Consider the following 26,850-nt stretch of genomic DNA (forward strand, 5'->3'; position numbering starts at 1 on the left):
TCAATGTTGTTTAAAGAACAGAGCAATTATAAAAATATATATGTACATATATATATATATATATATATATATATATATATATATATATATATATATATATATATATATATATATATATATATATATATATATATATATATATATATATATATATATATATATATATATATATATATATATATATATATATATATATAGAACCCTTAGATGTTGTCCGAAAGTTTTTTCCATATTTTGTTGACAAAAAGTAAAAATTAAAATGCAAGACCGGAATTTTTTTTTTTTAATAATGATAGACTGCCTGCCCAAACCAAACCCTCAGTCGATGTAGCAGCACTCCCTTGCGGGTCAGGCTATTTGTCAGTCGATGTAGCAGCACTCCCTAGCGAGTCAGGCTATTTGTCAGTCGATGTAGCAGCACTCCTTTGCGGGTCAGGCTATTTGTCAGTCGATGTAGCAGCACTCCCTTGCGAGTCAGGCTATAAGATAGTCGATGTAGTAGCACTCCGCGCATGATTTACAGTAAAAAAATAAAAAAATAAAAACATTTAATTAAAAAAACTAAATAATTACATTTTATTAAAAAAATAAAAATAAAAACTTTGTTTATATTGTTAAAAACATTCAGAATGTTTTTAAAACATTCTGGTCAATTAAATTTGCGTTTTTGTGGTTATTTTTAAAAACGATTTATTTGTAATTAAATGAATGGTTTTTACTTTCGTCCAACACGCAAATGTTGGACGAAAGTCAAAAGTAATTAAAAGTGACGTATGTGTTGGCGTAAGAATCACTTTTTTCCTTCCGCTCTTCCCAAAGACAACAAGCTATAGATCTATACATATACATATACATATATATATATATATATATATATATATATATATATATATATATATATACATATATAATATATTTGCCATTCTATAAAAAAGTCAGGTGCTTGTTCTACCAACTATACAACACCTAATATTTGATTTCAGCTGTTAAACAATGTCTCAAAATCATGAACTGGTGCCTGGTGTAAACTGATTTTTTTATACTATTATTTCATTGAGACATCTATCTTTTTTTTTTAAAAGAAAGTTGTTGGTTCTAACATATCCAATTAAATAATTTATTATAGTATTTTCTTTTATTATAACTTGTTGCAGCTACAAACTCTAACTTTTTAGTCCACAATATTTAGGGTGGAATGCAAGAAGCGAACTTGAGTCAAGTTCGACTTGAACTTTACATTGTTACCAATAGCGGCAGAGTATGGGTTTTCCTCTTAAAAAATACTCTGCTTCTCATGGTCACAAAGTAAAGTTCAAGTCAAACTTGACTCAAGTTCGCTTCTTGCATTCCACCCTTAGTGTTGTAATCTAAGTTATGTCTAATTGCTTTTAATGCAAATAAAACATTGTTAATGTCTTGAGTAAATATTGATAATAAAATTGGTATTTTGATAGTCCTTTTAATTTTCAAACTCTCAACAAGTAGATCAATCATCAATCTATAATTATGTCAAAATATCGGAATAAAGTGCCAATAATAAAAAAAGTTTTATTTGAAAAAAAATAATATTATTCTGTTCTCTTATTTAAATTAAATGAATGTTTTTTTACTATTTTCACTATTATAAATTCGAAGTATATAATTATGTAAGTTGAACATTTTAAACTTTTTTGAAAATGCAGCAACATATTTTTTTAAAATTAAAGAACATGTTAAGAGTGCATAATATAGTAGTAATGCGTTACTAACATGCAAAAAAGTTTCATTCTATTATCCTACAAAGATGTTTTGCAAATGGGCTCCTCATTTAGCCAATGAAAACATCTTGTTTTGGTAAATACAAGGGCATTTCTTTTGTGTTATTTTTTTGTATTTAGTTATCTAGGTATGCCTAATCTTTTAATTTCATTTGAAAAAAAAATATTTTTCAAGAGCAATTATTTTCTTTTTCACACTCTTAGAAACTAACTTACAATTTATAATAGAGGCAATACATTATTCTCAGTGAAGTTTGCTCAAAAGACTAAGGAAATTTCTATTATTATACATTTAAAGTGACAAATAGTAACAAAAATTAAATAAAATTTAAAAGTACTATAAAAAGTTAATTGAAATTAAGAAGATGTAAATATGACTTTGCTTTATAACTCAAAAACTGTTTTTTTTAATCTAATTTGTTAAACTGTACTGCCTAATTGTAATTGTATTTGTCTAATGTGTTTTGTAATAATAAAGTAAGTACCTTATCATGATTGTTTCTTTTAGCTTATTGATGCCATGACGATGACAACTGTTTTCTCTTACTTGCCAAAACTTGTCAAGGTAATTTCATTTTTTGATTTAAACTATTTTAAATAGTAAAATAAATAGTTAATAAATAAAATAGAACAACTAGTAAAGTTATAAATAAAAGATTAAGAATAGAAAACAGGATTATATATTTTCAAAATAGATTATATATATAGAAGATAATCAAAAAACACATGTTGAATAAAGAATTACTAAATAGATAACCTTTTTTTAGACAGTGTTAAATAGTGTTTTAAAAGTTTTGGAGTTTTTTAATTTTCAAAATTTATTATTTATTGAAATTTGTTATACATATATTTATTTTGTTTGTTTGTTTCTTTCATTTTTTTAGTCATTTGGAGCATCAGAAGTTCAAGCAGGTAACTATAAAGTTGTAATATATATTATTTATTAATTTATTGTTTTTATTTAATAATAAAGTTCATACACTGTTAACTAAATTTAAAACATGCTTAGGTATAATCTATAAATAGCAAAATAGTGCTTGTTTTTAAGACATTTGTGAAATAATTAACTAAATAAGTGTAAGCTAATTAAAATGTTGTAGTGATGTAGTGGTAGAGCACTCACTTAGTAAGTAAAAAGTTATAAGTTTGATCCCTACCATGTCCTTTGTAGTACTATGTTTAACTTGTTTCTCAATGTAGTGGCCTTGCTTGTGTTTTGGAGTTAAAGAGTTGACAGATGGTTGTAACCACAATTTAAAAAAAAGCCTCCTCAACTATATATATATATATATATATATATATATATATATATATATATATATATATATATATATATATATATATATATATATATATATATATATATATATATATATGTATATATATATATATATATATATATATATATATATATATATATATATATATATATATATATATATATATATGTATATATATATATATATATATATATATATATATATATATATATATATATATATGTATATATATATATATATATATATATATATATATATATATATATATATATATATATATATATATATACAACTTCCTTTTCAAAATAAATTAACTCTACAATAATTTCTAGCTGAGTAGTGTGTTTAGCAATAGGAAGAAATGTTGCTTTGTTAATAAATTTTTCAATATTACCTGTGAATCTGCTGTCAGTTAATTTTTTGCCGTACAAAGTGGAGTGGCAACTTATTGGTATGTAAAACACAAATAATCCAGATTAGTTAGAATTCTATTTTCTTCTCTAAATATTGAATGACTCCACCCTTTTAACCTATTGTTTTCATTTTTAGTAAATTCAGCATATAATATATTGGATAAATATAAAAAATAAAGATAAAGATATATATAAAAATATAAATATATTAAAATATAGTAATGATGATAAAAGTATTACAATTTAATAAAATAAAAATTAAACTTTTGTTAAAGTTAGTTGAGTTTGCTCCAATCACACAACTAATTGGTTTTCAACCCTATGTGTTGTTATCCAATCATAGAGTTGTTCAGCAATATGTTTAGCAGATGTTCAGCCTTCTCACTCCTCTGAGTCATTCACAACATGAAATGAATTTTTTCCTCCAGGTTCAGAACAAAAACAATAATGATCTTTGATCTCACTTTCTTGATATTTGCCATCTTCATCATATTAAACTTTTTATTTTATTTTTCTACCATCAAATAAAATACATTGTATATACTTTTCTTTAACTTCATTTTTTTTCTATTTATGTTTATTATTATTATATTATTACTTTTCTATTTGCCTCGTTTACTTTACTACCATACTCTTTGCTTTGATCTATCAATTTTTCATGATACAGAGCATGACTTGTATCAGGAATTTGAAAACTTTTTATTTAAAACTACTTTTTTTGCATTTATTTATTGGTATAGATTCCTTCATTTTATTTTGTTTATTTTTTCCTTTTTTTATAAAATTTTTACTAGGTTTTATAAAATTTTTACTAGGTTTTCAATTACAATTGTATACTTGACAGTATGATCATTTGTATTTAGGTAAAGATGCTGGATTAATTGCTTCATCACTGTTTTTTTCAAGAATATTTAGCAGGTTTTTATATTTTGTAAAATATTTTGTTTGTTAACAATAAATTGTGTCTAAAAAAGTTTTAAAATTTTAATAAGTCTTCAATTGGCTTTGCAATAATATAACTATAGCTAATTTTGTTCTTTACACTTTTGTGTTATATTTAATATTTTATATTTAGTATATGTTCATTTATAGCATTTACAAGTATTTTCTTTACATACATATATATATATATATATATATATATATATATATATATATATATATATATATATATATATATATATATTAGGGGTATGACAACTTTGCAACACTGTATCCCCATGCACAATTTATTGGAGTTTTTATGCAAAAATCAACTATATCTCAATAAAGAGAACCCTTCACCCCCCCCCCCCCCCTATTTAAATAGAAGACTTATGGAGTATAAGAAATGTAATTTTGCCACACATGTTCCTGTACTTTATGGATAACCAATAAAACATGAATAATTAAATATTTTTACAGTGTATTTGACAATAAGTATTTAATGTTAAGTTTCTCTATGCTATGACATAAAGGCACTAAATCTTGCATCACTTTTATAGCACGTTCTGCACATATATTTAATTGTTGTGCTGAAATCGGTGTTGGCTCTCTGGACCAAAATGTCTTCAACAATTTTAATGCTTTTGCATGCTTATTGCATGCTTCTAATAGATTAACAAAACCTGCAGGATTAAAGTAGTCATCACCAAACCATATATCACCCCCTGACCATAGATAAAGTAGCATGCTGCTTGATCAGATTTTAATTCTTGATAATCTGGTGTTAAAATGTAAGCAAGTAGAACAAAAATTGCTCTCAAGTTCTATCTCGCATTGCTTATAGCAGGAAGTGATTTGAAATGTACCTGTGCTTTTAAACTTTCTATAACAAGCTATTAAGTGATGCAGGAAATCTATGTCATCTCGCCAGCATGTCCAATTCACTTTCTTCAAAGGATTTTCAGTATTCTGAAATAATAACTTCAGGTTCTTTTACTCTTGCAATAATCTTGTCACAAAAGAGTAATGAAGATTTGGTAATGTTGTTGATCTTTCAAAAAGATCATTCATGACATGTTTTAAAAGAGTAATATTTGGTGTTGGCATCCTATAAAACTAGGCTTTTCTAGTCCAATCATTTTGAAATGTTTCTGTAACAATGTTACTACACCAGTTCTTATTCCTGTATTTGCAGATGTTGTGTCAGATACAATCATTTTTATGGCTGGCCACAGCTCTTATTCATTCAGCACAAGCTTTATCCCATTAAATATTTTTTCACCTTTTCTATTCAACAGCTCGAGCACAATAAGTCTAATCTCTCTCTCTTTTGATTTCATTTTCAAAACAACTTCTTGGTGTTCCATTTTTTATGTCCTTTCCAACAAAGCGTAAAGACCACTTTTCATTTTTTAAGTTCTCCATGTAATTTGCTTTCAACTTTTCTCCTTTCTTCATAACACCTTTGTAGAAACCACTTTGAGTTGGAGTAGAAATAAAAAATCCACCTTTTGATAGAGTTTTGCAGACTTTATTTTTTCGTACTAATATTCACATAAATCACTAAATTTACTGCCAAATTTGTTGTTTGTCATTTGGATGATGATGATGAACTTTCAACATCTTCAGCTTCTGGAACACTTTCAACATCTTCAGCTGCTGGAACACTGCTCTTCAGTTTCTGAATAACCTCCTTCACTTGCTGATTCATTGAAATCTTGGTCTTGATTGATGGATGTTTGTTTCTTTATCAACACTAGTTTTTTTAGATGAATACCTTCAGTATCTTCAATTGTGGTACAATATCCAACTCTTCCATTTGTTGATATTTGCAGACCATAAAACTTTATATCTTCCTGACACAACCACTCACCTTTCTCATTAGTTATGTTAAACAATTAAGTAAAATGTTGAGTTTGACTATCTTTGTCAAGTTTTTTCAATACATTTTCTATTTTTCTTTCTGATGCTGATTTCCCTTGTAAAATTGGAATATTCAGCTTTCTCCATAGTAGTTCAGTTTCTTTAGCCACAATTGCAACTCTCTCCTTTTTGGTTTTCACATTTGATGACAAACTTTTAAATCGATCAATAATACGCTTTTCTGTTGGCATCTTATTCATTTCACTAATATTTTAACAACTGTAGTACATCTTCTTGAAGTCTCAGCTTTTTCAAACCTCGATAAAATTGATTCACCAAAAACTTATATTTTCTACTAACAAACATAATTTCTCCACTCATGGTGACATGGGGAATTAAAAATTCTTAAAAAGTTTTTTATTCATACCTCTAATATATATATATATATATAAATATATATATATATATACAACCCTCGGAATTAGGGTCGGCATTCGGCAATGCCGACCTAACTGCCGACCTGAAAGTGTTTGAGGTCGGCAAAAAATTGCCGACCTCGTTTCTATGTTTTACGGTTAGACCTTTGTATCAAATAATTTTTGCCGACCTGATGCCGACCTCTAAAAGATTGAGGTCGGCAAATTATTGCCGACCTCAATTTTCCTAATTCCAAGGGTTGTATATATATATATATATATATATATATATATATATATATATATATATATATATATATATATATATATATATATATATATATATATATATATATATATATATATATATATATATATATATATATATATATATGAAGACCACACAGGTAAAACCACAGATGTCACATTTTTCTCATTTTGAGAAAAATGAAATTTAGTGTTTAGTGACATTAGATATCTGCTTATTAATAATATATTTAATTAAAAATATATTTTTATGACTATTTAGTCCTAAAACAATATATAAATGCAATGTTTGTGCTAAATACAAGAATTATTTATTCACATTATTCACCGTTGAAAATAAGACACTCATTTTGGACATCTGTGGTTTTTCCGTAGTAAATTCATCAACTCATAAACCACGTTAGCTTGTAACCTTTTAGAGCACTTATTTTTTTAAAGGTTGATGGTAACACATTGTAATATACAACGACAACGTACTAAGTGTGTGATGGGATAACAAAGCTGCCCCCCCCCCTTCCTTATTTACATTAAAAAAATTCAAATAAAAAATTATATGAAAGTTTTTCTTTTAACTTTATACAAAATACCATTGCAACCTTTTCTCTTCCCCAACCTCATCTATTTATCATAGATGATTCCATGATGTCTTTGTACCATCACTTTATATCAAGTTTGTATAAGCCATACAAAAACTATTTGTGAACACAACGTTAATAAAAATGTGTTTTTTTAATTTCAAAGAAAAATAAAATAAATTTTTCAAAAATAAGATAAAAGAGTATCAAATGTCTTATTTTGACCTGTTGAAAAACGTTTAATGAGTTTTGAAATTTTTAACAAAAAAGAGGCAACAGAACTATGTATGCTTGTTTCAGTTTATCAAGCACTTTGATCTTTGATCTAAACATATGGGATGTAACATACACAAAATTAAATATTTTTGATTTTCCACATAATTAAATTTTAACTAGCCTTTAATTTTTTAATTTCTTTAAGTGAACATGTCTTAAATGAACAAACAACCAAGAAGTTTGGCTTTGAAACTCTGCAAATTTCAGAAATTTTTCTTGGTTCATGTTTATATATAATACTGAATTATTATGGTTTTTTGTGAGATCGTCTAGTGTTTCTGACAGAAACTTTTGATTTGCAACGGCCATGTTTTTATCACATTCTGTAGGTGTCATGCCTATACAGAATGTAACAGAGTTCTAATTAGTAGTGAAATAGTAATGCTATTAAAGCTTTTTAGTTTTATGAACTAGAAAATAAAATCAATCTAAATCTTTTCATTTTATATTTTGCCTAGCACATAAATTGCAAATTAGTTTGATATCTTTTACATTTAAGATAATTGATAATCATGCTGCATAGAACATACATCATCAGACCATCTGTTTCCAATAGTCAAAATCAGTAAATTGAGTCGATTTTTTACTTTGTTAGGATACAAAAGGTACACTTTATGAATAAAAACAAAAGTTGAAATAATTCAAGAGAAAATTTTTGTCATTATAAAAAAAAAACTTATTATATATATATATATATATATATATATATATATATATATATATATATATATATATATAAATATAAATATATATATATATAGTTTTTTTTTAAATATTTTTCTGTGAACATAATGTTGTTTACTTCATCCGACGTAATTTTCTTAAGGATAAAAGTTAGTCATGTGACTTACGCTTTTATTATTATTGGTTTAAATATAAATAACTTGGACAACTGTGTTTTTTACGCGGTAAACATTGGACAACAGTGGTTGTTTCAAAGTTGCCCTTTTTTTTAAATGACCGTAGAACCTTAAAACATAATTTTTTTGTTATGAATTTTCAAACTAAGATAGCTTAGTACTAAAATATCATAAAAATATATAAAACTTGAAATTTTCAAAAAGTGGACATCTGTGGTTTTACCCGTGTGGTCTTCATATATATATATATATATATATATATATATATATATATATATATATATATATATATATATATATATATATGTATATGTATATGTATATATATATATATATATATATATATATATATATATATATATATATATATGTATATATATATGTATATATATATATATATATATATATATATATATATATATATATATATATATATGTATATGTATATATATATATATATATATATGTATATATATATGTATATATATATATTATATATATATATATATATATATATATATATATATATATATATATATATATATATATATATATATATATATATATATATATATATATATATATATATATATATATATCAGCCCTCAAAATTAGGGTCCGCATTTGACAGTACTGACCTAATTGTCAACCTCAAAGTGTTTGAGGTTAGCAAAAAATTGCTGAACTCGTTTTAATGTTTTATGGTAACCCCTTCGTGTCAAACTTTTTTTGCCAACCTGGTGCAATTTTTGGTTATATATGGTTGGCAATATATTCCGGACCTCATTTTTCTCTATTCCAACGGTTGATATTAGAAATAGGAAATGAACCAAACAAGCGGAACTAGAACCTTATGTACAACCTAGCTGAACCGAACAAACTGTCCTAACCCTAACTAAACTGAAAAGAGATTTATAGTAGTAAAAATTTTTCAATTTGCACTACGATACATAACATAATACATAACATAATACAGAAGTCTACAATACTTAAAATAAAACATAACATAATTATGTACATATTTATAGTTATTTTAAATTTTGATATATAATATAACATAATTATCATAACCTGACACATAAAATAAGTCTACAATACATAATAGGTAACATAAGTTTACAACACTTTACATAATACTATTTTGTTTATGGGCAGTATATAAGATCAATTGTTCAGGCAGTGAGGGTTATTTGAAGGAAACGTTTCTGCCTAGCTTGAATAAAAAGTATATTTATCCTTTGCATAAGCTATCATCACTAATTGTTCCTTCTTACAAATACTTGTTTTTCGTCAGTGCAGAAGATCGCAGTTTTGTTTATTCAAAGGTGCGTAGTATGGTAGACAAAATTATATCTTTTTCAACACTTTTTTTTTTTTTTTTATTAAACATCTTCGCTTCCAACAAGGCTGCAATCAGCCACTAATTAAAGTTGGAAGTTACTGAAAGAGAAAAGATAAAGATTGTAGAGCAAGATAACGATTGACGGACGACTTAAAAGATTGCAAATTATATGAATCAGGAAAGCATGATAAAGGAAGCGAATTTTAAAGAGCTGATGTTCGAGGAAAAAAACTAGACGAATAAGCATTTTTGGAGCACTTAGGAACATTCACATAAAAAGGATAAGACTTAATTGAATGATGAGTAACATGAGCATGAATTTTAGTTGATGGCACAAGAGACGCTAGCTCTTTAGAGCAGTGCCAATTATAGTATTTGTAGAAAAGAGAAAGAGAAGCAACATTACGACGGAGGTCGGCTGCAAGAGCAGGTCCAACTATGTTTACAATGCGTTTTTGCACCTTGTCTAAAAGAGAAAGGGCATCATTAGAAGATCCGCCCCAGATATGGCAACAGTATTCCATACAAGGACGGATTTGAGATTTATAGAGATAGAGAATAGAATCCCAAGTAAGAAAGTTATGAGCTCGATAAAGAGATGCAACCTTTGCTGATGCTAATTTTGCAACTGATTTGATATATGGTTTTCAAGAAAGATTGGAAGTAAGAGTTAATCCTAGAAGATGAAGAGTAGATGACTCATCGAGTACATCACCGTTGATAAATATAGGAAGATCTAAACTATTGCAATAAGGATTGACTAAAAAAATTGAGTCTTATCTCTATTGAAGTTCACCAGCCACTGTGAGTCCCCATGCTATAGCAAAAGTGAGATCCTTTTAAAACTCAAATGCCCCCTCCAAGCAATCAGAGGGTGTTAGTTTCTTATCACGACAAGAATAAATAGTAGTATCATCAGCAAACAATGCCGTCTTAGATGTGAGAATATCTGGAAGATTGTTGATGTAAATTAAAAAGAGTATAGGGACAAGGATAGAACCTTGAGGAATCCCTGAAGTTACAGAATAAGAAAAATAGTGCTGTCCATCAAGGACAACTTTTTATACTACAATTGGAAAGGAAGGATTCAGTAATCTTAAAGATGTTGCCAGATACACCATAAGTGGAAAGCTTATGGAGAAGACCAGCATGCCAAACTTTATCAAAAGCTTTAGAAATGTCAAGAGCGATGGCCTTAACCTCTCCACCTTTATCTAATGCACAATAAAACCTATCAGTTATTACTGTTAGCAAATCAGCTGTAGAACGAGAAGGTCGAAATCCATATTGATGGTCAGAAAGTAAGTCATTAGATTCAAGATGAGAAATTAAGTGTTTGTTAACTAAAGATTCAAAAACCTTGCTAATGATAGGAGGAAGACTATTGTGACGGTAGCTAGACGAATTAGATCCCAGAATTTTTGAAGATAGGGATAACAGATGTCGTTGATACAGAAGCTGGAGTGATACGAATGTCAAGCAATGGATCAACCTGTTTGTTGGCAATATCAAGTAGAACGCAACTAGTGGAATCTAGAGGTGATATTGATGAAAAGTTTTTAGCAAACAATTCAGCTTTGTCTTTTGGTGAGGTGACAAAGTCTGAATCATACAAGAGTGGTGGAATTAAAGATTTGCCCTTATTATTAATACTTTTAAAGATTCTCCAGAAGTCACGAGAGCCTAATTTTTGAGATGAGATTCGAGATTTCATGACCTGAAAATAGCGGGCTTTGGCGTTAGACAAAACCTTTTTACAATGGTTTATAGCAGTAATAAACAGACGTCTGTTTTATGGAGATTTGTTTTGCTGATAAATATGGAAGTAACTGTTTCGATTGGCAATTGCAGCAGCACAGTGTGAGGAAAACCACGGAGGAGAGTGAGACTTGACCTGGAATTATTGAGAGGGAACAAAAGATTCCATGCCAACCTAAATCCACGAAGTTATGTAAGAAGCACATTTGTCGACAGGAAGACAAAAGATTTCTACCCAAGGGTCATCACGAAGAAAATCACGGAAAGAATCCCAGTCAGCTTTAAGGTAGTTGTAAGAGGTACGATAATAGGGGGATTCAGATGATGAAGAAGAATGAGATATTAGTTTTAGTGAGATCAAACTGTGATCAGAAGCACCTAAAGGTGAATGTGGAGAAACTGAGCACTGACTAGGATCAGAAACAAGACATAAGTCGAGTAGAGAGGTAAATGATTCGGGTTGTCAGGAAAGCGAGTTGGAAAGTTGACTATTTGAGTTAGGGATTGTGAAAGGCAAAGGTTGTGGGCTTAATGCATTACAGAATCACTGACACTGGAGCCAAGAATCACTGACAATGCACACCAAAAGTACAAACAGGGACACCATCCTTGCGCAACATGGCACTGTTAATACTTTGATATTTTCGGTGATACGCAAGGGCTCAGGCAGTACAGCTATGGATAGCATTGGTGAAAGCAGTTGTTAAGATCAACTGCCTCTTTCTACTCAAAAAAGAGTAAAGCTGACCCTGAATTGTATGATTTGCAGACAGACTTTAAAACAGCTGCTACTCCATTGTCTAAGGCTAACAGTAATGGCATAAGACATAAACTTGACAAATACTTGACACTGCCCATGACAGCGTGTGATGCATTGCAATTCTGGAAAGACTATGACCCTGAACATAAGCTTTCATCAATGGCATTGATTACTAGAAAGTTGTTGGCGATTCCTGGTACAAATAATGGGAATGAAAGTGTGTTTTCAGTATATGTGGTGACAATTAGTGATTGCTGAGCTTGCCAAAACCCAGAAACATTAGAAATGCTGATATTTCTCAAATATAACATGCAACCCTTGTTACTAGACTGAATAGGCTACTAATGCTACTGTTATCTGTGTTGAAAAAGTTACTGCTTTTATGTTTTATGCACTTTAACTGCAGCGTTATGTTTTTTGAATTTTTGAAGTTGCAGTAGTTAAAGCAAATTATTTCAAATAACTTTTTCTAAATGAAAATAATAACTACGGTTTTCTACGATTAAAATTAAAAATTTAATTAACTGATTTCTTCAAATAAAATAGTTGTTTTGTGCATAGTTATTAAAAATAATTAAGAGTGATGTTAAAAAAGGTTATTGAATTTATTGCAGATGCGCCCAATTTATGAGATAAAGGACAATAAAGGATCACTTTAGGATCCTTTATTTAAGGATCGGATCTGTTTCCTAAAATTCTCTGCAACTAATAAAGTTTTTGAACTGAAATTTTCGAAGTACATAAATAAAAGCACATATAGCAATCTAAACCTAAAACCTAAAATAAAAATATATAATTATTAAAAAAATAAATTATTCTATAATTGGTTATACTAGCCTTCATGCTAAATATATTCGCTCTATTAAATTAGTTCAAATTATAAAGAGTTTTCTATAAAATTGCCATTTAGCAACCGTTTCTAAACATATTATCGTAAAATAAACAGCCTTTGTAACCCAAAATAGTTTAAAAGTTTACGTTTCCAACTTGTATATATATATATATATATATATATATATATATATATATATATATATATATATATATATATATATATATATATGTATATATATATGCATATATATATGTATATATGTATGTATATATGTATATGTATATATGTATGTATATATATATATATATTTATATATATATATATATGTATATATATATATATATATATATATATATATATATATATATATATATATATATATATATATATATATATATATATATATATATATATATATACAAAATAGATAATGTACTATTATGGTATAATAATAATAATACAAACACTCTTGTGCGTTAAAGAGTGCTGAACATTATTAAATAATAGAGCAATATTTATTTATATAAAATGAATAAAAACAACTTTTGATGGAACTCTGAGTTCCATGCCTTTTGGCAATCATCAGCTATTGTGTATTTCGTCACTTGAAAACTGTTAAAAATTACAAATCAAAATTACGGTGGAATGAGTTCTGACGTTACAAAAACATAACAAAACAAAAACAAAAAGACATCAACGGTTTTAGTCCCTGATGTTGAATAAGGATAGTAAAAATTTCTTTGAATGGCGGCACTTTGATGTTATTTCATATCTTATGTTAAGTAAGTTTTCTCCTTTTTTTTGATAATATGTGAAATTTCTCTTGGAGACAAAGATTACAAACTTTTGATGCTTGATTGTAGGGCCTACATCGTGCTATTATTTTCCATGTAACAACAGGTTTTATATTTTTCGATTTTAGCTTCCATATTTCTTTGGAAAGTTCAGTGTCATTTTTTATATTTGGGTGCATTGATAGATTTAAGATGGTTGGCATATCTTAATTTAAATGTGGTTTCACTTATACCGAAATAAACTTTATCTTTGAATTGAGGATCTCCAGAACTTACAGTAGCTTGGTATACGACATTGTTAGAAAGGCATTGGTTATTTAACGGACAAATTTCTTTGTCTATGCAGTTGCATTTTTTTGATGTTTTATTTTTATCCCTTTGTAAAATTTTGTTGTTATATGCATTTATTAAAGACTTGATCCTAGGCATGCAACTAAAGCGAACTTTAATATAGTTTCGATTAAAAATTTTATGAAGCCTGTGTCCTACTGGAAAGTTCTTGTCAATTAAAGCTAAGAAGCCATTTCCAATTTTAGTTTCAACATTTTTGCTAAACGGGGGGTTGCACCATATAATTTTGTGTTTGTGATGTCTTTTTTGATTTTTGTTTATTTGCGATTGGTAGGTGAGTTTTGAATTGTATTCTGATTTACAAAAAGCCTCTTCATCCGGAAGAATGGAATTATTGAACACAGTTTCATTTACTGCCATAGTCGATGATCGTAACTCAATAGTGTGGGGGGTCTCTTTTATTATATTGGGTGGATGGTTGAATCAGAATGAATATACAAAAGTTGGTTATTAGGTTTACAATATGGTTGATAAGTACTGTCAATCAGGTTCAATGTTACATCAAGACAATTGACAACCTTAATATTAAACTGGATGAAGATAAGTAGGTTGTTACTTTAAAAAATATGCGTAAAATGCTTTTTAATTTTTTCCATTGGTTAGCCGCTTCTGTTTTCAAAAATAGCAAGTCTGTCGTCATGATACAAGCCAAAAATATTTTTATCGTAATGTTGAGAGAGCTGAAACAATATGAAAATACAAACTACTTCGCACATTAATCCCCCTCTTTTCTTTATCCAAGCTTCATCGTTTTTAAAATTTAAAGGTAGTCTTGCATGATATATTAATTTTTTATTGCCATCATTTATAATAACATGTTGTTTGGGGAAACTAATTGCATTAGTAAGAGTGTTTTCACTAATAATGGGTAAAAATCATTTATATCAAAAATTAGAATTTTGCAAAGGTATTTATTTTTGATTTTTTTTAAACCAGTCTATAACAAATTGGGTGCCTTGCCATTGATTCAACTTTAGTTTATTTTTTAATTTGGAATAATTTTAGATAAAATGACTTTACTAATTCTACCTACCTCGTTTTTTGAAGGATTTAAAAGGCAAACTGAAGGGTTGTTAATAAAATTATTCTTATGGTCTTTTAAAATGAAAAAACAGCCGGACGATCGGTTTATCTCAATATTGTTATACACTTCATGGTGGATTAAAAGGTTTTTTCCTTCCTTATTTATTTGATCGTTTAATTCTGGCATCAATTTTTTGTAGGTGGAAGTAATTGCGTTTGTTAACAGTTTGTTGTATTCATCTTTAGATAATTTATACAAATTAGATGTTTTGTTTGCCTTGATTATTATTTTATGCGATGTTTTTATGCGAAAATTGTATAAATATATATTTCCTACTAAATTATATATATATTTATATAATTTAGTTGGAAATCGTTTATCAAGTTTTTTCGTTTTTTACGGTGTTTCGTTAGTAAAGAGTTATCAAAAGCTCATAAATATGTATTTGGACTTCTGATGAGTTATAATTGATGAAAAAATTTGTGATTGATTTTAAATCTTTATTCGTAAATCTTTTTTTTTTTTTTTTCTCTAACAATTTTTTATTTAAAAAAATGCTTATTTAAACCTGCCATATATATAATAAACATATAATAAACAAGAGAGCATCATTACTGAACAAAAAAACAAAAGTTGTGAATGTTGCTGCCACTTTTTTGCATCCAAAATCAACAACTCGTTGTTGCAAGTTTACATTTTACTTGTTAATGCACTTAGATATTTTATAATGCAGCACTTTACCGAGAAAATGCACTTACCTAAACTGCTAAATGTATGTCCTAACATAAGTGTCAATAAGGTTTTTACAGCCATACACAATAGAAAATTAAGAACAAGTAGCAGGTTTTGATTATCCATGTCTATTCTTCTATATAAGGTGGAAATAACATCTTGCTTTTTTTTTTAAGACATGGGTATTTGCCACCTAAAATTTGACCTAACTGACTGAAACTGACAGTTACAGTGATTTTGCAGTACCTGCAGCTGTTTCAAAATAATTTGTAAATAGCTGCAAAATTTGCTGCAAAAAATAACTATAGTGGAATTTAGGGCGGAATGCAAGAAGCGAACTTGCGTCAAGTTTGACTTGAACTTTACATTGTAACCAATAGTGGCAAAGTATGGGTTTTCCCCTCAAAAAATACTCTGCTGCTATTGATTACAAAGTAAAGTTCAAGTCGAAATTGACTCAAGTTCGTTTCTTGCATTCCACCTTTAATTTATAATTTAAATACAGATTTCAAATTTCTAAATACAGATGATTATCTGTTCATGATTTAAGTTTTATTTTCAACAACTATGTTTTATTTTTAACTTTAAATTTTTAATTTAAATTTTTTAATTTAATTTTTGTATACTTTTTTATTTTTTATATTTATTATTGAGTAGTATATATATATATATGAGTAATACAACAAAAATGTTTGTTTTTCTGAAATATTTAATTTTTTTTTTCAAAAAGCTTTACTTAATACTATTAATATAACAGGCCTTGTTACGAGATTTCGCTGCGTAGCGAAAACGCGTAACGCATTTCTAAGTAACTCAACTCAGCAAATATATTTTGCATCGTTAGAAGTTATATTGCGTCACTAGCGTCTTTTCAAGTACCGCATTGTAATTAAAGTTATTTTATTAACGCGTTAAAAATCATACAAACAGTTTGTTTTTTTCTCACTATAACAAAAGTTACAAATAAAATCAAAGTTCTTATTAAAAAAATCATTTTTATTATTTTTTTCAAATATGAACTAAATTTTATTTTGAAAAAAATATTTTTTTCATGAAAAGTAAAATATTAGTTTATTTTCTTATGATTTTATATTTGGTTTTTGGTTATTTTATTAACTGTTAATACATTTTTTCTTATTTAATTTGTGAACTCTTTTTAATAATGTTTTTAAACAATAAAGTTTTTTTTTGTTATTTATCAGTTACCGATAACATATTCGTGATCATAATTTATTTTCATAAATTAAATGAACGTCATTAAAACTTTACGTTATTGAATTAACAATAAACAAAATATCTTATTAATAAAATAATTACATCAAAATAAATCGTGCATTTTTTAAACTAATTATGACTAAAAATAATTTTTATATTTAAAAGGAATTTATATATTTAATTCCTTAAGATAAAACTTAAAACACTTTTTTTTTTTAACTGATTTTAAATAACAAAAAAAAAATTATGAAACAAACTGTTTCTTTAACAAAAAAATCTATTATTTTACAATTGCGGTTAAATGCTTTTACTTACGACTTTATTTCTTCTGAATAAACGTCACGTTAACGGTAATCAAAAGATAATTTAAATATTCTAAAAGATATAAGTTTTTGCGTAGCGCAAAACTGCTGAACGCGTAGGCCTTTTCGCAAGCAAAATGCGAGCTGCGTAGCGCTTCTTAACAAGGCCTGATATAATATAAAATAATTAAGATAATTTAATATAATTTAATATTATTTTTTTATTATCTTGTTAAATAGTTATTTATATAATATATTATTATGGAATTTAAATTGAAAAGATGACTAAAAACTAAAAAGAGTTTATTGGAAACAGTAAAATGAAGTCATAAAAAACCAGAAACAGTAAAATGAAGTCATAAAAAACCAGAAACAGTAAAATGAAGTCATAAAAAACCAGAAACAGTAAAATGAAGTCATAAAAAACCAGAAACAGTAAAATGAAGTCATAAAAAACCAGAAACAGTAAAATGAAGTCATAAAAAACCAGAAACAGTAAAATGAAGTCATAAAAAACCAGAAACAGTAAAATGAAGTCATAAAAAACCAGAAACAGTAAAATGAAGTCATAAAAAACCAGAAACAGTAAAATGGCATATTTTAAGAATAATAAAAAAAAACATGTTTAACAAAAAAAGTCATTGAATCAAAGAAATTTATGAAAACAACAAGGTAAAATGTAATGTTATGATGTATGCATACAGGACCGTCCCTAGGGTTGGCGGCACCCGGGGCAATTGTAGTTGTGGCACTCCCTTTCTTTAGTAATATTTGCGTATAAAAGCTTTTTTCGCTGCCACCATAACTAAAATACTACACCACCTACAAATCTACCATAAAGATAAATATATATACACTCAATTCAAGGATTGTAATAAGTTAAAAAAATCAAATAGTTCAAACAATGTAATTCTAAATGAAAACTTACGTTATTGACAAATAGATTACTTAATAATGGTATTCTTCGAGATTTTGTTAAAGAAAATTGTTCAATAATTTTTTGTAAGTTGAGTTTTTTTGTCTCCTCGTTTTTAGTGGAAAGTATTGCAAGCAATGTCAATCTTTCTCGCATCATTGATGTATGCAGGTAGGTTTTAATTAACTTCAACATACTGAAACTACATTTAGAGCTGGCCACTGTCACTGAAATCGTCAGCAATATGCACAGTGCTATCCGCAGATCAGTAAAAAGGTCTTTTCTATCGGTGTTTTTTATTATGTTTAGTGATTCTAATGGTGATAGTATCTTGTTGGCCGCTTTCTGCTTCACACCATTTGTCAAAACAGTTCTTATCAAACTGACGTGTAAAAGTTTATTGTACAGTTCTTCCCCATTTATATCTGAAACATTTTTAAAAGTTAGGTGTTCTTGTAACATTTTACAATCCTCTTTAAGTTTGTCTTTTGGTAGGAGTTTTTTCAGGTCAAATAGAAATCCCTATGTCGACTCATATTCGGAAAACTTGTTCATTTTGTCTTTTAAAGACGATTCAGTTGTGTCAATTAGGGGCAAGAAAACATCATTTTTCAAAGATTCTTCTAGAGTAGGATTATATTCGTCTTCTTTTTTATAAAGAAATAGTTATATAATAGAAATGAATATAATAGAAATATAAAATAGTTATATAATAGAAAAGAAATATAAGTTTCTTCTTTCTCTGCCGTTTTTCCTTAAACAGTGGTTCAATGCCAACTTCCTTAGCTATTTCCTTTGCTTTCAAAATTGAGTCACATAATCCTTTTTCTCGAAACGTTTCAACAAACTTAATACAACTTTCCAGCTGCTAAATTTATTTCAAACAGCAGGTCATGCCAGACTAAAAGGCTTACTAAAAATGAGAAATTTTTCATATGCATCTCCAATGACTTTGCCTTGATGAAATTGATGCATCGTCAGATTGTTCGCTAAGCTGTTCCAGCAGCAGATCATTAATATTGTTGTATTGGTATCGAATTGCTGATACGGAATTTATTCTAGCCTCCCACCTGGTTTCAAGGTTAGTGTTTGAACATTGTCACTAATAATGCACTATCGCTTGGTTGATGCAGAAAAAATTGTATAGATTCTTTGAATGATTCCAAGCAACAATATAGATTTTACCGTTGATTTAGCTCTGTCTAATATAATTAAGTTTAAGCGGTGGCTTGTCCTTGACCTTTACAGTTGTTTAAATCTAGCCTACAAGACTTTATTTCTTCAATTAGAAGGTGAGAAAGATCTTCACCAGTCGATTTTTCAGACACTGCATATTTGATAAAGCTTTCTTGGACGATGACTGATGCTTCGTCTTCTTCATGAACATAGCGGTTAGTTAGAGAAGTTTGGTCTTTGTGACTAAGGTCTGCAGTGCAATCCATAATGACTGAAAAATACTTTGCAAACTTTACCTTATTCACAAAATTCTTTTACATGAGAAGCTAAGAGGTTAATGATCTCATTTTGAATGTTGACACTAGCATTTGTAAACGTCTTTCACCAACTTTGATTTGTTGTAAGTGCTCCATCATTATTGGATCAAATTGACCATATAATTCAATAATACCTAGGAAGTTTCCATTATTTTTGGTGTATAGTTTTGATAAGCTTCCCCAGAATGAAATATTATGCTCCGCCAAGTACATAATCACTGACACTATTCTTGTAAGAATGCTTCTTCACCTTTCTGCTTCATTGTTAATTTGTTGTATAAGACTTTGATCGACAGCTTGTTCATTTTTTATCCTGGTTATTGCTTCAATCCATTTCTCAGAACAACTGAAATGAGATAGAGGCGTCTCATGCATGTAGGCTTGCTCTACGAACTTTCTCCAGTTGTTGAAGTCTTCTTTTTTCCCAAAGTATGATTTTGGAGTTGGATCATAAAAACAATAAGCTGAATCAGTTTCTGGAGAGTATATAAGCCATCTCTGCTTCATTTGTTCGCCATTTCTTGCTACCCTGTTTTGAAATTCATTTGAGAAATGTCGTTTATTGGTTTTAGGAAATTCCTTATTGCTCTTTAGGAAAGTTGTAGGATCTGTTTTAATGATGCAGTCTCTCTTACAGCCAGTCGTTCCGGCCAAGTGGACGGGTTATTAGGTAAGAAACTGCAAGCATCACTTCTGTGTAAAATATCTGATGTGATTGTGATACTATCATCTGTTTCACTATTATAGGCTTTAAATTACATTCAGGTTCTTTGTCTTTCTTTTATGCTTCCTTGAGATTTTCAACATAAGGTTACTAACACTATCTTCGTCTTGGTTAGATTTAGACTGAGTGGTAGTCTCCCTAGATGTTTTTAAGGAGTTTTCATCACATAAAATGTTTGATTCACAAGGTTGTGAAGAACTTGAAGAAAGAAAAAATGTGTTAGCTTTGGCAGTTAACTTAAGACAGCTTCATGAGCTGCTTCAGAGTCCTTGGCTAGTTTTCTTCTCTGAGCAACTGAAAGTTTTTTTGACATCTTCAATCAAATAATATTCAAACAAAATATAAGTGTAAAATTTTATCTTTGATTCTGGAAACATAAATCATCCTTAATGTAAGTTTTTTAATTTTATTATCAGCGCAAAACTAAAACGAGTTCAGCATTAATAAAAGAAATTATTAAAAAATGTAATTAAAATAAAACAAACGAAGCGAAATAAACTTTAATCATTAAAAAAAGTAACGCAAAACAAAATTTAGTTTAGTTTAAACAAAAGAAATCATAAAAAGTTTAAAAAAAAAACTTTTAAAAAAAAAAAAATTTTAAAGTGACTAAATCAGTAAATAAATTTGTGATATATTTAGAAAAATATTTATCAAACAACATTTTAAAAATGGACTAAAAAGTAAAAAATAGATATAAATAAAAACTTTTTAAAAACAACATTTTTTAAACAAACTAAAAAAAAAGCAATTTTTTCTCGGACCCAAGAACTTTAAAATATGTCTGTTTAAAATATATTGATTTAAGAATATATTTATAATCAGATTTAAGAATATTCATGTTGATAGGTTCGCTTAATACTGGACATTACTGCACTATCAAGCGAACAGCGGGGTGATCAAGAATCTTTGTAGCTGTATTGTATACTCATATAGTAATACTATATTTGTATAGAATATATTGTATACTATAATAGTATACAGTGTATACTGATATGTCTCTTCTAACAAAAATGGGTGGGCTCAATAGATAAACTGCATAACTATGCGGGTAGATTTAAAGGATTAGAATAAAAAGTTATTTCAATGAAGACAATTAAAAAAACAAAACAAAAATTTCCCCTGCGCTTGAGGCGGCCGGGGAAATTTTTGGCCCTTGAGACGGCCTTGTATGGATACAATGAATACATTTTCTATCAAGGCCTTTGAGAGATAATTTGGGCCCAAAGTAAAGTTGGAGATTTCTGGACCCAGACTTCTGAAATTTTTGTTTTTGATCTTTTATTAAAATGTTCTTTTTTAATTTGAAAGAAAATAAGAAAACCTGATAAGAAAATCTTATATGAAGTTAATACTAAAGTTTTTATGAAAAAAAAGATAAAAACTAAAACAAAAACAAGTAATTATGGGCTAATGCTCCTCCTCTAGCTGCAAAGGTTTAGCTAAAATGTAATATTCTTCCCTCTCTCTCATAGACCTTGACCAACATACCAAATGTGAGATTTACAATGATCAAAGTAACCAATTTGTTAACAAAGGAATACAGTAAAATGCACTTGGACCATCAGTTTTTGTTAATCAAGTGAAGTATTACAGGTATTATTGGACAGGTGCCCAATAAAATTACTTTTAGAAAATTACAAAAATTGTGCCTGTTTTATACATTTGCCACATTTGACTTATTCTGCAGTTATGGTTTACTAATTATTAAATCATATGATATTAACTTTGAAGCAAAAATAATTTAAAAACCCCACCTGAGAAACTGACATTAGAAACTTGATAAGTAGAAGTTAGATAAGTGGTTCTTTTATATATATTTATTTTATATTTATTTTTATTAGCGATGTGCCATCAGCTAATACCTATTGTGGCGAATAATAGGTTTAATGTATTTATTTAAGGGTATTATAATAATATTAAGGATTTAAATTACATATTTAACATGTACCTATTCATCAAAAGTGATTCGACTTACTAGCCTATGCTATTGGTAGCCAGCAACTAATTAATCAGCTTAACCATTGGCCGATAACATGGGTTGATTAATCGGCTTTGGTCGATGCATCGGTATTGGCTATTAAACCAAACCAAACTGGTGCATAGGCACACCTTATATATACAAGTTACATACCTAATATTAAAGTATTAACTTTATATACATACATTAAACCCTATAATTAGCCTCAATTGGCCTTTGCTGATAATACATCAAAAATTTTTATATATACTATATATATATTTATATATATTACATTTTATATATATATATATATATATATATATATATATATATATATATATATATATATATATATATATATATATATATATATATATATATACATACATACATTATAAGGTTTATACTTATATACTTTATTTATTTTTTAAATGATTTTGAAGCTTTTTCTGGGGTTACTTTGCTGATAAATATGGTAAAAAGAAGTTGTTGTTTATATCATCTATTTTTACTGCTATTACTACACTTGCATTTGCTTTCAGTCGTTCATTTATTTGGGCTTTAGTAACAAGATTGTTACAAGGTGCATCAATGGGTTAGAAAATTTTCAATATAACTTTTAATTTTTATTGTTATTTGTACTAACAGTTGTTTCTAATTGTTATTTATATTTCCATTGCAGTGTTTTCTCACAATAAAATTTGATCAAAATTCTATTTTTTCAGTTATAATTATTAAAGTTACTGTTTTTGATTTGTAATGAATAAAACAAATAAGAATAAATAAATGAATAAAATAAAATGAATAAAAAAATGAAAGTCATTTCAAATTATGAAGTTGATCAAGTATAATTAGTTGATTTTGCAATAGTTATTAAGTTTTACATTGTTCTTTTGTTGTGTTGGTTTTAGGTAGGTGGATTTTTTAGGATATATCAATTTAACTCGGGAAATTCTTCAAATTCTTTTTTGTTACGCATAAATACTTGAGAAATACACATTTGAGAAATACACTCATAATACACATTTGCAAAATTTTTATTTTTAAACAGAGGACAAAGAGTTAAAGGACTTTAAAAATTGCTTTACCAGTCGTTTTAATGTTAGCTTCTTAAAACAGACAGAAAATTAGAAAACAAACAACCAACAACAAAATTGGTTAATTCATTTAAAACTACTAATACTACAATTTGTTTTTGTAACAATAAGAAACCAAAAAATATATAAGATATATGTTTTAATATATATGAAACTGAAAAACCTCTTGATAAACTTAAAAGATTAACTTTTAATTAAACATATATGTATTCTAAATATATACATAAATATAAACAAAGTTAAACTTATAATCGAAACCAAAAAATTTTAAATTTAAAACAATGTAAGCACTTTTAAAGCTAAAATGTTGTTTAGTTCAGGTATAGATTGGAAACTACCTGTGCTTAAGTTTATTTTACGGTATTACAGAATCATAATTAATTACTAACAATAGTAACTAAGCGCATATAACATTCACTGTACAAATTATAAAAATATTTTGATTATTATGGTTACATTAGGCACATTGAAATATTTATCTTATATAATTGTTAAGGAGTGGTGGTTATAACAAAAAGTATTTTGGTAGACATTTGTGATGACACAAATATATCTTTGGCTTTTTCAATTTTATTTACTGGCTATTACCTTGGACTAATTATTGGACCAAGTTTATCAGGTAATTTAATTTATTAGTCTAATAATTTGTTTTTTGAACTTCCAAATTATTTTTTTTTTAACTTTTGATTGAGTTAAAAGTTCAAAAAAGTTCTTTTTTATACTCTTTTTTTCTCATTTTTATTATTGATTTTTAACATGAGAACAAGAAATTAGACATTTCTTTTTTTTTTTCAGTTCTTTATATTTATCTGTATATTTTACTCCTCTTTATTTATTTTTTTCACATCTTACTTTTCCCTATTTGCCATCATGAAATCAAAGTCTATAAGCATTGAAACTCATAAGTATTGAAATCCAAGTCTATATATTTTTTTAACAAAATGCATCAGATCATTAATTTATATTAAAAAAATTTTAAACTTATTTGAAATTCAAAAGTATTGAAATCCAAGTCTTTATATTTTTTAACAAAATACATCAGATCATTAAATTATATTAAAAAGTATTTTAACATATTCAAAACTTGTAAGTATTAAAATTTAAGTCTTTATGTTTTTTAGATAAAAAATCATTAATTTATATTAAAAAACCGGTAGAATTTTGAAAAAAAACCAGATGCTGTTCACCATGAAAATTTCCTCAGAAAAGCTATTTATTATCTCAAATTTCACTTTTAAATCAGAATAATTTCATTTAAGTGATGAATTTTTCTGAAAATCATAGTAAATTTTATTTGTTGTCTGAACATGTTGTCTGAACATCGTTAAAGAAATTGATTGGGTTCCCTTAAATAGACCTGGATTAGAAATTAAAGAGCATTTTTCTGAGATTTTCTAAGATTTTGATTTTTTCAACATTTGACTTCTTTATTGAAAAAGTTACAAATCTAACTACGTTAGTGTGAATAAAAAAATTGTTCATCATCTTTATTTATAATTACAAAGTTGTTGAGATTCAAAAAATACTTTGTCTTTTTTTTTTCTCACAACGTAAAGTGCTCCTTTTAGAAAAACTCTTTTCAATTAGAAGAACACAGTACTGCCAACTATTTGGGTTGTATTATAATTGAAGTTTTTTTTTAAAATGTTATTCACCTCCCTGAGTCCAAGAGGACTTCTACAGTTAAGGAGACTTTATTATGGTTACAAATTTCTCTCGACTCTTTAACTCTTCATTTTCTTAAGAATTCAAGTGTTGTCAAACACATTCACTGTCTTTATATGGTAAGTGTGGCCATTTAAAACATTGCTTTTGTTGCTCTTTTTTGAGTTTGGGCATCCTTTCTAAATAGTGATTAAGATTCAATTAAAATCTCTAGTTATGGACAGTTGTAAGTAGAGTAAAGGGAAAAAAACCCTTTCTAATTTTTTTTTCCAAGGTATTAATAACTCTATTATCATTAGCAGGAGGTTCATTTTTCATACTTAACTTTGTTGTTTAAGTTAATTGAAAGTTAGAACTTCTCTAAAGAGGTTAATTCAAGATCTTGATGTCCTCCATGTGTAAGGTTTTTTGCATAAGATTTTTTTTTACCAGGATTAACATGCATGACTTTGCTTTTTTTTTTAATTTAATTTTAGATGGTATTTTTTACACTGTAGAGCTGTATGATCAATTATTTTTGGTAGTTGATTAGCAAATCTTCTTTATAGCTACATCTCTCCATTCAGACATAGAATCACCCAATACTACTCTTTGCTTTCTTTTCCTGAGCCATGCTTCAATCTATGCAATAAGTTGACTTTGTATGCCATGTGTTTTATTTGATGAGTTGATAATGTGGCACTTTATTAAGTGCTTTCTCCAATTCAGTGTACACTGTATCTACCCAGTAATTGTCTTGTATGGTTTTCGTAAAAATATTCCAAATTTAAAGTAAATAGGTAAGTCAGCTCTCTTTAATTATGAAACCATGTTGGGGCTCAAACTAAAAAAACTGAGACTTTGAGATAATATTGTTGTAGTTGCTGTTTTTCTTAATTTTATTTATAAGATTTTTAACACTTTACTTACAATAGATGTTAACTAAACCCCTCTATAATTTGCCTTGATTTTTCATTCACTGTCTTTCTTTAACGTAAGAGTAACATTAGCCACTTTTCAGGAAAAGAGTCTGTCCTCATATAGTAAATGTGCTATTTCAGATTATAAATGTTTTGCAATTTTTTTTTTAATAATCTCAAGAATTCAGATTTTTTTATATATGGTAAATTTTTTTAGGAAATTTCAAATATGGTGAATTTTTTTAGGAAATTTTCAAAAATGGTGAATTTTTTCAGTAAATTGGATAAATAATAGTTAGCGGAATCACAAAACCTTTTTTATATATTCTTTGAACTTCTGATGAATTTT

The 26,850-nt window shown here is 27.4% G+C and overlaps 1 protein-coding gene across 1 annotated transcript in view; it reads left to right on the forward strand.

Moving 5' to 3' along the window:
• The window catches only part of LOC100214623 (uncharacterized), an 86,032-nt gene that overhangs the window by 3,768 nt on the left and 55,414 nt on the right, over positions 1 to 26,850 (forward strand). Inside the window, exons 2-6 of the mRNA XM_065814924.1 lie at positions 2,266 to 2,322; positions 2,642 to 2,669; positions 4,314 to 4,368; positions 23,284 to 23,435; positions 24,434 to 24,556. Coding sequence (XP_065670996.1) covers positions 2,266 to 2,322; positions 2,642 to 2,669; positions 4,314 to 4,368; positions 23,284 to 23,435; positions 24,434 to 24,556 — 415 coding nt within the window. The remainder of the gene's footprint in view (positions 1 to 2,265; positions 2,323 to 2,641; positions 2,670 to 4,313; positions 4,369 to 23,283; positions 23,436 to 24,433; positions 24,557 to 26,850) is intronic.

The sequence above is a fragment of the Hydra vulgaris genome, chromosome 13 (assembly GCF_038396675.1).
Source record: "Hydra vulgaris chromosome 13, alternate assembly HydraT2T_AEP".
Taxonomy (NCBI): domain Eukaryota; kingdom Metazoa; phylum Cnidaria; class Hydrozoa; order Anthoathecata; family Hydridae; genus Hydra; species Hydra vulgaris.